Below are 15078 nucleotides of genomic sequence, written 5' to 3'. Positions count from 1 at the left end.
TAGGGATGCTGGGCTGTGCCTAAAGCCAGCCTGGCTCTGAGCTCGGTGTGCCAGCTCCCAGGGCTTTGGGAATCTGGGATCATCAGAGGAAAAACCCCCCTGGCTCCTTCCCTAACCACAACCTGCAGATCCAAAGCCCATGAGGTGGCTCTGACAAGCTGCAGTGATGCCAACCCATGGGAAAACCTCCTCGAGGGGCTTTGAGCTGCAGAACTGCTCCCTGCTTTCCACCCTGGAGTCAATTCTGCATCTCCCTTCCCTCCTCAAAGCCAACCTGCAGGTGCCAGATGAGCAGGGAGGTCTCCCTCTCCTGGGAATGCCACACGAGGTGTGTGCCCTGCCCTAGAGGGAGGGCTGGCTCTGTCCCCATGTCCCTCTGCCACTGCCTGTGCAGCCAAACCACCCCAGCCCTCCCTGGCTGCAGCTGCTGGCTCAGCTTCACAGGGCTTTTCCTACCTCCTTATCTCACAGCAGCCCAAATTCCAGCTAAACAAAACCCAGCCACAGACTTATTCAAAACATTTATTAGTGTTTAAGGAAAATAATAGTGTGTGAAAGGTACAGAGCTTTGTCCAAAGCCATATGCATTTTCTTTATTTACAAGCTTATTTGGCTGCAAACTCTACACGAGATAAAACCAGTATGTTTTTCTCCCAGAGATTTGGAATTAAGGACAGTTTGTCTTCTATTTATTTATTTATTTATTTATTTTATTTTTCTCCTTTTAGTTCAGCACTGTAAGTTAGGACAGCATTTTCCAGGGTTTACTGCTATCTTTTTTTCCTGTAGGCGTTTTGCTTCTCTCGCAGTATTTTCATTCCAGAACAAGGCTCATTCCAGATGCAAAGCATAAAGGAAACATTCATACCTTGGCTTTTAAGCTAAACCTCCTTCATGAACAGCAAGTTCATAAGGAATGTTAATTAAAGCATCATACAGTATCTAAATGGACTTTTTTTTTTTTTCTCCTTTTTTTTTTTTATAAAGAATTAAGGCTATGTAGATGTCACAATAAAATAATCTCAGGTAAAACACACCCTATCTGTTAGATATGAAAGAAAGGTTTAACAATAAATAAATGATTTATGCTGTCAATAACATTATGGAACTGTATAAAACTATATTTACGCAGCTTTAAACATAAAAAAAAAACCATACTAGTGGCATGAATATATACAACACAGGTCATGACATACGTTTAAATTATCATAGCCAGCAGTGTTCTTTTTTTAAATGGGGACACTATAATAAATAGAAATGTTAAATATTTACAATAATAGCATATGTGGAATCAGTAGATGAACACATAAAATCTTCACACACAGAGGAAAAAAAAAATGATGCCTTATACAAAAATCCCTCCCACCCACAGCTTGTCCCCCCCCATCCCAATTTTCATTGACTAAACAAGGGGAATACACAATTTTCCCCACAGAACCAATGAATACAAATAAAACTGTATGCATGCTGAGGTGATATGTTGACTGAGACATTCAAAGATGTAGATCTCTGTTTGGTTCCCATTGATGAATCAAGACCTCTAATGACAGAGGGATCTTATTTTAGTTCAATGCAAGAACATTGGTAGCAAGTTGCTGTTTCTGTGGTTTGTGTTAGCCTTTTTTTAAATTTTTTTTTTTAATTTTTTTTTTTTTTTGTGCTAAAATGCTTGGATTGTCTTTTTGGTTTGAGCTTGTTCTTCGTGGTGGTTCTGTGCCACCAAGGGGGAGAGGACACTTGCAGGAAACCCACGGAGGCACACGCCAGAAACCTTCTTAGGGTACCACCAGCAGGTTTTTGGAGCAGAGGAGGTGGCCAAGAGCCAGACCCAAACCTGGGTGCTCTGTGGGGCAGCCTGGGTGCCCCAGGGGTGGCTGAGCTGTCACCAGCCCCACGGGGCAGATGCCACACTCCCTGCACCATCACCGTGGTCTTTGCTGCTGCAGCACCTGGCCTGATCCCAGCTCTTCCCACTGAAACCAAATGGAAATTTCATCACAGAACTTTGCTAAATCAGGCAGGATCGAGGCCACGTCTCGAAGCAAAGACCTGGTGATCACAGAGACACCTTTTCAACTCAACTGTCCCCTCTTGCCTCCTACGTGGTTGCTATTTAAAGCAGTGCCTCCAAGTTCTGCGGGTGGATCCCTGCATTAAACCCTGAATGTAGCTATTAGGAGCCGTGCTCACTGAGCAGGAACTGAAATCTGAGTTGGAAATTGTAGCCAAATTCCAACACCCTCCTCTCCTGTTTATGCAGCTCCTTCCCACCATGCAGCAAGACGCACGTTAGTTCACTGGGTACGTTCTGTCTCTGCTGAACTGCCTTCCTGCCCCCACAGCTTTCCTCCCAAACTTTCTAAATGAGAAGGCTCCAATCCCCGGTGTGATTCCCACTTTCTAAGAAAACCTCCCTTTTTCCTCTAGAGGAAGCTGAGAGCTCACCCTCCTGTCCCTGCGGGTGCTGCAGCCTCCACTTCCAGTACAATATCTGGGAATATAGGATTGCAGAGCTGCAACCTGAGAATAACAATTGCATAGGGGGTAGGAGAGATATGGCCAAACACCTCATTCACACCTGAAACTGCTTAAAGACAATAAGCTCTTGACACTCTTCACCTTTACTAACTCGTTCTGTGGAGATTGGTTGTCCTTACCTGCACAAGAATTAAAAAACCCAAGTCAATCCCCTCTCCTTGTCTTTGGCATTTGGATAAATCAAGCTATAGGCAGGTTAGAGTGGGGCTCCACATCCCAGCAAACCACACCAAGCTGCTAAGGAGAGGCAGGCTCCTGATGGGCCTTCAATGCAGCCCTAAAAAGAACTAAACAGATGGGGATTTATAGGGTCCTTTGCTGTCTGAGCCCACACCTGCCCCTTTAGGCTTGGGCTGTAAGGGTGGAAGACGTGTATCACTGAGGGGGCAGATGGAAGCAGAGAATATGCACAGGGTTTTCAGAGGTCCATGAGAATTTTGGGGGTCCTCCACCCTGTGCAAGTCTTAACAGTCACATTGCCTTGTCTGGAAGCTGATTACTTGCCTTTGAAGTGACTGGGTATGGTTCTGTGATCAGCAAGTGTCAAGTTGTTAAAAAACTAACAGGGGGCACTTAAAACCAGGCAGCGTCGCCCAGGTGGGAACAATGGCTCAGAAGTTACTTCAGAGAAAGCGGTGGAGCTCCAGACCACACGGTTCCTGTGCCAGAGACGGGGCAGCTCCTTCATTAGAGAGCTTCACATAGAGAGCCCTGAGCTCCGGCGTTCCCAGCCACAGGCAGAAACCAAATCCCCCTGGAATTCAGCCATCTGCTGTAAGGCTGTGCCCTGAACCTTTGGAGGTGCTAAGCCACAAGCAGCCACATGCAGCCTGGCAGAGCCCGCTTGGAACCTTCTCCCCTGCCAAGGAGACCAAAGGGAAAACAAAAAAAAAACCCAAAAAAAAAAACCCCAACCAAAACCAAACCCCAAAACCAAACCCAACCCAACAACCCCCAAACAAGATCCTAAATTTCAGATGATGTCCGTTTTGTAATAAAAAAGGGGGGGAAGAATTTAGCTGGAGACATTTTGCCACCCGAGCGCCGAGTTTGCTGGATCGATAACCCATTGCCACTGCTCTCCCTTTTTGCTACTATATACACACTGATGCCGAGGTCCATAGATATCTTGCAATGCCCTGTGCTTGACCTCTGAATGGGAAATGCTTTGGAATGTCCATAGACAGGAGGATGGAACTCAACGGAGGAGCGGGGGGGAAGGGGGAGCTGGTGCCTCTTTTCACCTCCGGATGTCGGAGAAGTCGGACAGTTCGTCCGCCCGGTCCAGGATCCCGTGGGCCCCCTTGGGCCCGTGGCCCCCAGCTTTGAGCCGGGCGTTGGAGTGGCCCTTGGTACCTCTCTCTCCCTTGGCTGCTCGCAGGCTCTCCCTGTGCTCGGGCTCGGCGTGGGCCACCATGTCCCCACGGCCGGCAGCGGCCCTGCTGCCTTCCCCCGCCTTCTTCTCGGCGCCCAGGACGGCGTCTCCGTGCACGGCCGAGGTGCAGAAGCTCAGGATGGAGCAGAGGCTTCCCCAGTTCTGTTCACACTGGGCCTGGACGCTCCTCGTTATTGCCTTTTTCACCTCCTCGCCACAGGTGAGCAGGATGTTCACTAGGTCAACGTAAGGCCTGGAGGGAAAGGGAGCAGTGAGAGCAAAGTTAAAATCCAGCCCAGGGAATCACTGAAGGAGCTGCCTCACCCTCCCTGGGCACAGCAAATCCAGTGGTGTGAGTCCCTGGCACACCCTGACTCAGCAGCAATTCTGCCCACGTTAATTATGGAAAATCCCATATTCTAATCAGCCATTTCGCCGCAGGAAATGCACAGTGGCATCCCGTCAAAGCCTCTCTGCATTGATCTTGCTTGCTCTCCCCCTGGAGATAGTCTGGGAGAACGGGAATGTTCACCAAAGAACAGATGAGGTTTTGCTTGGCAAGTGGAAGAACTGTCTCACACTTTCTGCCTCCATCTCTTTCCATACCCTCCCATCTTTGCTACTCAGGACACAAGGCAAAGGACACTTGCTCCAGCCCAGAGCCATCAGCTTCACCAAACAGGCTCTGCCTCTGGGTGAATGGCAGGTACAGAGCATTCACCAGCCCCCAATCTGCAAGAGGGAGGCATTTTCTCACCTCTGTGAAAGCAACAAATACTCGGCTAGAGATTCTCTGGCTTTCCTCATCATCTCTGGAGCGCTGAGTGTTGATCTCCATCACAGGCAAGATCCTATCTGGACCCAGGATCTGCCTGAACAGAGCTCAGACAAATGGAATCCACTTTGGTGGCACTTTTTTCTTCCCACACCAAGTTTTATTTCTTCATTTCCTTACAGAGCTCTCAGTATCTACCTTTTCCCAGCTGAACAAGGCCTCAAAACATGTCCTGGCTCAATCCCCTCTGTGCTTCCCACCCACCCCTGAGTGTCCCCAAGGCACCAGCAGCTCGAGCACAGGCACTTGGGCTTCTCAGCCACAGGTCACCGAGTGCAGCAATTTTAAAATAGTTGTGGTCACAAGTTTTGTGGGTCAATATTGATGTTGTCTATTGACACAACAGCTCAGCTGCTTGCAGGCCCAGAAGGACGTGCTTAAAAATCTTCCACGGCAGGAACCAGCCACAGCACAAGGGGAAAGCTGCCCGGGGTCAGCAGTCGTGGCTGTGTGGGGTGGGTGGTGGGGCTGCACCTCCTGGGCACCCCATCCTCCAGCTCTGCTGGCTGTGGACAAGTCTAAATCTATTCTCATTAACTTAAGACAGAAGTGATGAGGAAAACCAACAGATTATCATAACTGTCTAACTTTACCAACCGCTTAAACTCATTTTGAATGGCTAATCTTGGAGAGCCACCTATTCCTCCTATCTCAAAATATTTCCCATGGTTGGATTGCTCCTGCTGCTCAAAAGAAAAAAAAGTTACTTGGAATGCAGCAGGGAGCAATCTGCCAAGGCCTGTCACCACTTCCACCATAGCAAATCAGCCTGACCCCCACAGCTGACTCAGGAGGAGGCTTCGCTGCCCGACCGCGTTCCGAACACTCATCGGGAGAGAACAGTCAGAGCAAAAGAGAGAACAAGCCTGAGAGCTGCCACTTGCTTCTCTGCTCTTAGGTTTTTGTTTTAAATGTAAAGCAGGAGATAAGAGAGAGCTGAGCACGTTGCATACAAAGTGATCCAGCAAAAAGATGTAAACCTCCCTCCCTCCCAAGAAATGAGTTCTTGAAATTGGGCATAACCTTTGCAGAAATCTTTGTAAGAAAAAAAAGGTCGCTGGTATGACTAAAAAGTGGCTCAGCTGCCAAATATTTCAGGTATTCAGAGCCTGCCAGAGCCCTGTGGATTAATACTGGCCCATTTCTCCTTGCCTGTTTTACTTTCTGCATTTCAGCCGGCCTGACCGGAGTACCTGAACTGAGCACAAGGCTGCAAGTCAGCAGACGTGATTTTATTTCCAGCTCTGCCACACTTGCCTATTGATCTCGAACAAGTTCCTTAGTTCAAGAGCTTCAGAGATGGCCTCTAAATTTAGGGGAGGGGAGGAGGCTGGCTGGTTCTATTTGGGGAGTCCCGCATAGGAGAGCTGAGCTCCCACTCCGGGAGATGCTGGAGTGTAGGAAGCGCTAAATGAGCTCATGCAAATTATAGGTGTTCAGCTGAATGACCCTCTCTTCTCCAACCAACAACCCCCCAGCTCAGCTCCCCAGAAATAAGCAGCTGCCTCTGAGCATTCCTGCTTGAGCCTGTTCATAAAATAAGGATAACTCACTCCTCCTCGGACAGGCTTTTGGCTCACACGGTTCTTTTCATCCCCAAATGATGGGGGGGTTAATTGGTGCCAAGTACCCAATTTATAGCTGCTGACACAGCCCAGGCAGTGCTCAGAGAGGTGCTGCTGGGCAGGATGGAGCCCTGCTGCCCTTTTCCCTCAGCCTCGGGCACAGCAGCTCTGCCCCCAGCCACGCCTTTGATCCCAGCCTCAGGAATGTCCAGGGAAAGGGCCTTGATTTCAGGCCACCATGTCCAGCTTGAACAAACCACAGCACAAGGATTTATGTGAGCAAATTGGCATGGAAGCATCCCTCTGCAACTGCAGCTGAAATATTAGTTGAGGGTGGTTTTCAGCACTAAAGGAATCAGAGCTCCTTTGGGCAGTGAGGAAAATAAAATGCAAGGCTAAAATTCCCAAAGAAGTGATTCTGCAAAAAAACCCAAAAAACCCTGTCTCTCATGACTGCTGGGATTTGGAGTTTCCGTGCTAATATCAAGGCACAGAGGTGTGGTAGGAAGATGCTCTAAGGTTAAGCCTGATGCCAGGCTGTGGCTCAGCCTTCTTGTTTCAGGAGTGAGACGTTCACCTGCAAGAAAAACAGGCTCTGATTTTTGCATTTGTGCACAAAGAGTCAGTGCAAACAGCTTGTGCTTGGTTTGTTGCTGTCATGTAGCAGCTTTGATCAATTCCAAGTAGGATTTGTGCCTGCCATTCCTTGGAGGACAGCTGTGCTCCCAGTCAGAGGAATGAAGTCCTCAAAAATCTGACTTCTGCCTTCATTTTGTACAACCCCATGTTTTATTAAAAAGCATCTGAGATTAATAAAGAATAAGATGAATGGGAGATTACCTGGGGGACTGCAGCTCTTTCAGGGACAATAAACTACAAGACATTTCAAAGTATGTATTTAAAGAAGAAATTACCATCTAGCTGACAACTTTGCATAAACCCTCTTCCCCTTCTCTAGTTGTCACCTCTAACAGGATACTGAGGTCAAAATGACGCCTTTGAGCTCAGAAAATATAAAAAAAAGCATTGTGAGATGCCTCTGGAAATGGCAGACACTGATGGTCTATTTGCCAGAGCACCAAGGGGACTGGCACATCCAACTCCAACTCATTTCACCTCCTTCCACAGTCACATCTCACCCTTGGTACACAAACTTCAAGGGGCCCTGCAAAGAGAGCTTTACCTTGGTGCTGTACATGGGAAAACGAGAGGTGCTTAAGGCCAGGAGGAGGTGAAACAGCTCTTGGGCAGATGCACAGCCCACTGGCACTCCTGGAAGGAGCTCCCACGCTCTGACTGCACCAGCACAGAGGCACTTACTCATGCTGCAGCAGGTCTTTGAAGTGAATCATCTCCACAATGACCTGGACGTTCTCCTTGGCAGCAGAGCAGAGGTCATGCTTCAGGTAGCACTCCCGCTGTAACTGGAACACCATCTCTTTAATGGCAGGGCACTTACGGCTGATGCAGCTGAATTTATGCCTCAAGGCATGAGCCTTACACTTCAGAGCGTCTTTAATGAAGGATTTTCCCTGAGAAGGAAAGAAATGGAGTAGGTCTGTATTTTTGTCCATTAAGCACAGCAGCTGATTTATGCCCAGCCAGCTGCTTCTCTGCAGGACAATGTCAAGGGTTATTACAGTGCTAAGGATATCACTGCATGGCTTTCCTCTTCTTTGTTTCTCTGCCCTTAAAGACCCTGCCAAGTCACCCAGCTTTGCCATCCCAGTGGACCTGAAACACCCAGGGCTTCCTCACTGCTGCTCTGAGGTTTCCTCTGCCCCAACGAGGGAAAAGAGCAAAAGGAAACACCTTGAAGTAATTCACTGCTGGAGTTACTGGATTAATTTGCTTCCAGGGTGACAGAACAACAGATTCACACCAAGGAGAGGACATCCTGCCATGGCTGAGCTCCTCAGGACCACAAGCAGATACCCATTCAGTAACTCAGTAACCGAAGGGTATTTTTTCCATTTTAAAATTAGTTTTCTAACTCAGAGACATGTATGGACAATCTACATGCACATGCTCTATTCCCCAGCTATCAGTATTTTCTTTCTCAGAGAGGGACTCAAATCAGCACTAATAATAATCATCATCATCATCATCCTAGTGTCTTCATGCAAGAAATTCTAAGTGAGATTAAGAAAATCACACCAAGAAGCTACAAATTAAGGTGGAGGAAAGCTGCTTTAGCAGCATTTCTTTACCCGCTGTGATTCCTTCACTCAGTGGCTTGGTGGGCATCAAACCTATCCCTTCTTTTCCTCTGTTATTGGAGCCTGCAGCTCCAGCTCTGCTCAGCCCCCTGTGCTTTGCTGAAAATAAGCCCATGGAAGCTTCCTGCACTGCCTCCACCTCTTCATCAGCCTCAGATTCTTTCATGCAGGTACTCCATGAAGACCAAATCCTAGCTCCCCTTTATCCCAAGAGTGCACTGCCCCAGCTCCACTGACACTAATTAAGATTCACCCTGACCTGCAAACAGATGTTGTCCCCAAATTGTTTCAAGCCAGAAATGTTTCTTGCTCATCAAAGAGCTGCTTCACCCCTTCTGTTTCCCATACCAAAGGCACTCCCTTGCCCTTCCCTTCAGGAACAAACACACACAGCACAGTAGGCAAACAGGGGTGAAAAAGAGAATTCTTCTATAAACCCAAACTGACACCAATTCTCAGGTTTCAGAGCAGAGAACAGAAAATGGCCAGTGTTAGTCTTGTCATTTAATGCAGCTTGAAATAACTGGGGATGATACAGAGAGGAGCTGTGAAAAGCCATGTCATAGCAGAGGCTAAAGTCACCTTCATGTTAAATAAAGCTCCAGGGGTTTAAATCTTCTGCTCTGGGGACAGCCTGGATGTGAAACAGGCTGTGTTTGATGAGCAGCATCTGGGGATCTGGCATCAATGGCTACTCTCAGCCTCCACAGGCACCATTCCCTGCCTTCCCAACTTTTCTTCCCTACTCCTTTGGTCAACTGACAGAAATATTGTGCAAAAATAAACGAGTGTTTTCTGGAAGCCACTTGGAAATTAGGTTGAAGGTTTTCATATACCCACAAAAGCAGCAATTCCCATTTTAATGAGTAGCCAGGCCCTTCGTACATCCTTGAGCATTTGAACCTCAAGCTCCAGCACTTCAAAGAAGTGCTCCCTACTGGGTGGTCCCACCACCCCTCATGGGACAGGCTGCATCCCGAGGACAGCTCTACTTTGTGCCACGCTTTTAGCAGTGCCATGGAGCTGGTGCTTTTAGTCAAGTTATTCTGTAAACTGCCTGCTCAGGCCAAATGCCGCTGGCCTGTCGGAATGTTCCCTTCCCTCCATGCTGAAATGGGAGAGGAGGTTTACAAGACATAATAACAGGATGTCTCAACGATGCATAAATGATCTGGGGAGAAAATGAAGGAGACAAACTTAATACCACATACCATGGAAGTAACGTATTTTAACGTCAGGGCTCGAACTCAAGGCTTGCTTGAGTTTTAGGAGGTTTGTTGAGCTTTAGGAGGTTGCCTGGGCTGGTTGTGTGCAAGTCTTGAGGGCCAACTTTAGTAACTGCCTGTTGGGAAATGCTGAGATAATTCTAAATGAATTGGGAGCCCAAGCTGCATGTCGGAGTCAGCTTTGAACAAACATGGTGTAGAGGCTTAAGCCGCCCAGGTTTCTTAAACCCATTTTTGGCTCCATGAATGGCTCTGCTAGAGTTATCCTGGGCACAGGAGGTGGAAGGGATATCCAGGCAGCTGCAGCTACAGCCAGCCTGTCTCCTAGGACAGGTTGCTGCTTTATTACTGTCCTGAGGTCCCGATTCTGGACCTTTCAACCAAAAAATTCCTAGTGAATTAGCGAATCAAGGCAAGTAGACCGGCTCTGGGAATTTATTTGTGCAAAGATGTGTTAAGGAGCTGCAGTACATGCCAAGCGTGTGTTAGAAGCAAGCAGACAGGTAGGACATCTCCCTCCCCCACCCGTGTTACCTGGGCATCAAATTTTCCAGCGTTGTGCAGGAATGTCATGCAGATCTCGTGTAAGCCTCGGATCTCGCAAGAATTGTTCTCAAAGCACTCAAACACTCCACATCCCACATCGCCAGCATTTACCAGGCAGTGCTGGATTTCAGCTAAAATGAGTATTGGTTAGAGTTAATTTGGAGAACTCTTCACAAGAACTGGTGGTGGGTAGAGAGACAAGAGTTGTTTTGCTACCAACATCAGTTTGAGAGAAAAATGCGTGACAATGGTTAATCGTGCCCGTTTTTCACAGGAATTGGGCCAAAACTTGGGTGTATTACGTTATGAAAGTGATATCCAAGAAGTAAATGCCAAATCCACTATGCTTACGTCAAACTATTTCACTTGAGAACTGTCTCATGCTCTTGAATTCCTCAGGAGCAAAGGACAGGCGTGATTTTTGCTCTCTGGCTTGTGCAAAGCTCCCCCCTCCTCCAGCAAATTTAAGTGCCAAAATGAGAAGCCCAGGACCCAGCCAAAATTTTTCATTTTTGGTACTTTGGGCAAGTTTTATGGTCATTTAGCACAACGTTTTTTACAGACCACTAGGTTTTGCCTGTCAGGATGTCTGTCAAGTTAATGGCAAAACTCCCACTGATACGTAAAGTCCTTTGCACCAGGAGTTGTATAAAAATGCAACCGTGTGCTCAGCTATGCAGAAATCAATAGAAAAGGTTTATATTTATATATGTAGTATATAAAATAGATATACTGGAGCTAGAAGTTACATATGTGTTTATTCTGCCCTTTCAGATGTTATGTAATACCTCAAAAAATGCTGTCTAATACTCACTTTCAAAAAAAAAAAAAAAAACCCAAAACCAAACCAACCCCACCGACCCAAAAATCTAATTCTTAACATGACAGCTTCTGGTCCTTTAAAAAAAAATGGATGTAGTAGTACTGCCAGAGGGAAGGTGGTTGCTCAAAAAGCCTGGGGATAAAGTTAAACAGGGGCAGCTTTTAGACCAGAACTGAGGATGCTAAGAATTCCTGTACTCTGTGCCCTGTGGTACCTTTAATTAAAGTTCGCCCTTGGGAGCCAGCCTAATCCCCCTGGAACCGCAGCGTGTTTCAGCCATCCCCAGCCTCCCCCTCTGCCGTGCGGTCCATTTGCAAGTCTTTACAGCAACTTTCGGTCTCATTTCCACCCGCTGCAAGGCAGAGCGAGGAGCCGCGGGTGGAAACGCGGAGCCTGCCGGAGTTCTCACGACCCCCCCCGCCACCAGCTCAAACCCAAATCACTGCCGCCGCACTTTTTTGGGTTTTTTTCTCCCCCCACCTTTTTTTTTTCTTTAGTTTTTTTTTTCCTTCTACCTGCCCTGAAGCGCATCTGGGGGTGGCACAGGGGTGGGATGCAGGGATTGTGCGAGGCAGGGAGGGAAAGGTGCGCGAACACGGGCGCACCGGGGTGGGGGGGAAGGGGCACTGGAGCTTTTTGTGGAGCGCTCCCGGGGCCGGGAGCGCGGCTCCGGTGCTTGTGTTGGCATCCGGATGCAAACCCTTTGCCGGATCACATGTCCTGGCTCCAGCGTGCTGAGAACTGCACAGTGCCGTGATTCACATGTGGCAGTCCCTAATGGGCATTCGTGCATTCCTGCTCGTGTGTGTTTAAACACGTCTCGCAGCACGGAGAGTGTTAAAAAAAAAAAAGAAAAAAAAGAAAAAAAGGGGGGAAAAGGGGGGGCGGGATGAAGGAAGGGGGGAAGGGAAGCGTCTGGATCCCGCGCTCTCTCTTTGCACGGCTGGGAAGCGATCCAGCCAAGTGCACGCCCCAACTCTCTCTTCCTAGGCAGATAATGCCCGGGGGAGGGAGCGCGGGGGGCGGGAGAGGAGGAGAGAAACCCCCGGCCCGTTGCATCACTGCCCGGCTCCCTCCGGAGGAGGCAGAGCCCCGGTCATCCCCGGGCCCTCCCGGCTGCCCCCGGCCCTCCACCCGCTCCGCCGAGAAACTTTCTCCTCCCCGGGCTCGCAGCATCTCCGCGGGGCTGCGGCCCGGGCGCGGGGCCGCGGCTGTGCGCGGCAACACGTGCTTGGCAGAGCCGGGCTTTACAGGTAATTTAGGAGCGAGCGCCGATTTCCTGCGATGATTTACGCCTGACAGCCGGACAGCGAAATAAAGCGCCTGTCACAACTCGACGCGGCCGCAGCAGCCGAAGCAGCAGCGGCGGCGGCGAGGGGAGGGGGACACGCAGAGGCCAGCCCGGTGCCCCCCCGGCCGTACCTGTGTTCTGCAGGGACAGGCGCCCCTTCTGCTGCGGGGTCCTGTCCTGCGGCCCCTCCGGCGGGTGCGTGGCCTCAGTGCCCGCGGCCGCCGGGGCGCTGGCCAGCAGCAGCGCCAGCAGCAGCGCCGGCAGCAGGGCCGGCAGCAGGGCCGGCAGCTTTCCGCCCAGCTCCGCGCACATGGTCGCGCCTTCCCCCCGCCGCCGCCGCCGCGTCCTCCCCCGCGGGGTGCCGCACCCGGGCCCAGCGCGCTGCTCGCCGCGGCCCCGCGAACCGCATGTGCCCGGCGCGGCGGCGAGCGCGGAGTGGCGGCGGCGGCGCCGGAGGGAGCCTCAAATATCCCCGCCGAGCCCCGGTGTCACTCGCATGAGGGAGCCGAGCAGGTGTCGCTCCGCGCCGCGGCCAATGGCAGCCGCCGCCCCGCTCCGCCCGCCCGCCGGGGGCCGGCCCTGCCCCGCCGGCAGGTTGCAGCCGCCCGCCCCCCGCCCCACCCGCGCCGCGCCGGGGGATGGGGCTGCGGGGGGCAGCGCCGGGCCGGGGGAGGGATGGCAGGGGAGGGGAAAAAAAATTATATAGATATATATTAAAAAAAAAGGTGAACAAGCGGGATTTTGACACGCTTTGGTGGGAGGCGGCAGCCAGCGGCCGCTTCCCCCAGCCCCTCCGCGGGCAACTTCGGGGCGCTCCAGTCGCCGCTGGCCTTGGCGAGGAGCAGCGGGGTGCCCGTGCCCCGAGCCGGCTGCCAGAGCCGGCCGTCCTGCGGCACTGCCGCCTCATGGCAAGACTTGATTTCAAAGGGAAAAAAAAAAAAAAAAAAAAATCCCTTTCCGAAGCGGCTATTGCAATGACTTTCTTGGAAACCTTCCACTCCCTCGGTTTTTTTCCCCCCCAATCCTGGGATTTTGTACCATGCTTTCTGCGAAGGGATTTGGGCCAAATACATCACTTGAGGGGAGAAAGTGGTACCCTGGGTGCGCACCCGGATGGGCGAACAGGGACGGGCAGAACCCCCCTTAGAACCCGAGCACCGTGGGGAGAGCATCACCCTTGCAACCCCCCTGGGCAGCTCTGGCTGCTCCCTTTTGTCCGGTAGCTGGAGCGGGGTCGGGGGGGACACACACCACAGCACGACGTAGGAAAATCCGTAGCAGGTGATGAGAAGTGCCGCGCTGGCTGGGGAGGGGCGAGCGCGTCTCCCCTCGCCCTGCCGTAATGCACATCAGATGTTTCATCAGACCCCGCCGGCCCCAGGCGGTCCTGGCCCCCCTTTTCCCCTGCAGCCCCCGGCAGTGCCGGGCCGCGCTGTGCCGTGCCGGGGGCGGGGGTCCCGCGGCCAGGAATGTCTCCAGCTGCTGCTGCCGCCCGCTTCCTCCCAGCTGTCAAAATGCACTTGAGGAAATCCACTCACACCTCCCCGAGCAAGGGTCTCCTCGGCGGGACGTGACACCGCGCCGCAGGACCATGGCTCCATCCACGGCTACGCACCAGCAGGCACGTCCTGACACCCCCTCCCAGCCCCTGGGTTTGTCTCAGGCCCACGGGGTTTGTGTGCCGAGCCTGAGCCGTGCGAACTTTTAATTCATTAATTTTTTTTTTTTATCCTTCCGGAGGGTTTGACATCGCAACGTCTTTTTTTTTTTTTTTTCTTTTTTTTTTTTTTTTTAAGGTTGAAATTCCTAACGGCGGTGCCCAGCTCGTGTGGAAATTCCCTTTTATCAACATGCTGCTGCCTTCGGAACTGCAACTTGCAGCTTTCCTCTAAGGAGCTGGCTGTGCCAGTGTGGATTGTCTGCAAAGCCCCCGTGCCCCTGGGATGGGCTCTGCCCTTTCTGACAGCAGGGCTATTAAAGGAATAGGTTTTTCTTCTTCATTTGTACCTCACCCAGAGTGTCTGGCCCTTCTTTTGTCCTTGTTCTCTTACTATTTATATTGCTGAAGAGTTTTGCTATTTAATTGCCTTTGCTAGGTCTAACTTAGCTCGAGCTGTCAAAGACCGAGGGCTGAATGAGTTGAACTCGGGCAGGAGAATTTAAGGGATGGCAGTTTTTCCTCTGTTGTAGAAGATAACATCCAGTACACTGCTTTTAACCAGCGAGTTTGTATTATATTTATATAAAATATTTTTTTCCCTGGTGCCTGGCAAATGATGCTTTCTCATAACGCTGTTTCCCTGTTGCTTTCAGTCTGATGTCCTCCTGCAGCCATTCCTCATCAATCTTTCTGCCTCTTTTTTAAAATTACAGTTTTTGGATGTGTTTTACCCTTTTGACTTTTGAATTCTGTGCAGTCTCCATCCTCCAGACCCCATGTTCCTCCATCTGCTCGATTCCTCTAGTCAGGTCTCCTAATTTCTCAGTCTGTGTCCTACAAACCCCGCAGCCCTGGATACCTTAGCGGGCTGCTCCTCCTTTTCAGCCCATATTGTATTAATCATTTCTATCAAGGTTATTTTAACATCTTTTCCTTACCAAAACCTAAAATAGCCCCTCCTCCTGTCACTTTGGGGAAGGAATCTGCCGGCTGTCAGCAC

General features: G+C 50.5%; 1 protein-coding gene across 1 annotated transcript; it reads right to left on the bottom strand.

Annotated features, from left to right (window-relative positions):
* Positions 1 to 508: 508 nt before the first annotated feature.
* On the bottom strand, positions 509 to 12841 carry STC2 (stanniocalcin 2). The gene is made up of 4 exons (XM_021532149.3): positions 12550 to 12841; positions 10293 to 10435; positions 7634 to 7845; positions 509 to 4166 (listed from the first exon to the last, which is right to left on the bottom strand). Exons 1-4 carry the CDS (start codon positions 12728 to 12730, stop codon positions 3779 to 3781), a joined length of 924 nt encoding a protein of 307 aa, XP_021387824.3. The 5' UTR covers positions 12731 to 12841; the 3' UTR covers positions 509 to 3778.
* Between the last annotated feature and the right edge of the window lie 2237 nt (positions 12842 to 15078).

The sequence above is a fragment of the Lonchura striata genome, chromosome 13 (genome assembly GCF_050655825.1).
Source record: "Lonchura striata isolate lonStrDom1 chromosome 13, ASM5065582v1, whole genome shotgun sequence".
NCBI lineage: Eukaryota > Metazoa > Chordata > Aves > Passeriformes > Estrildidae > Lonchura > Lonchura striata.
Note: the sequence above shows the minus strand (reverse complement) of the source record. Positions and strands in the feature narration are given on the sequence as shown.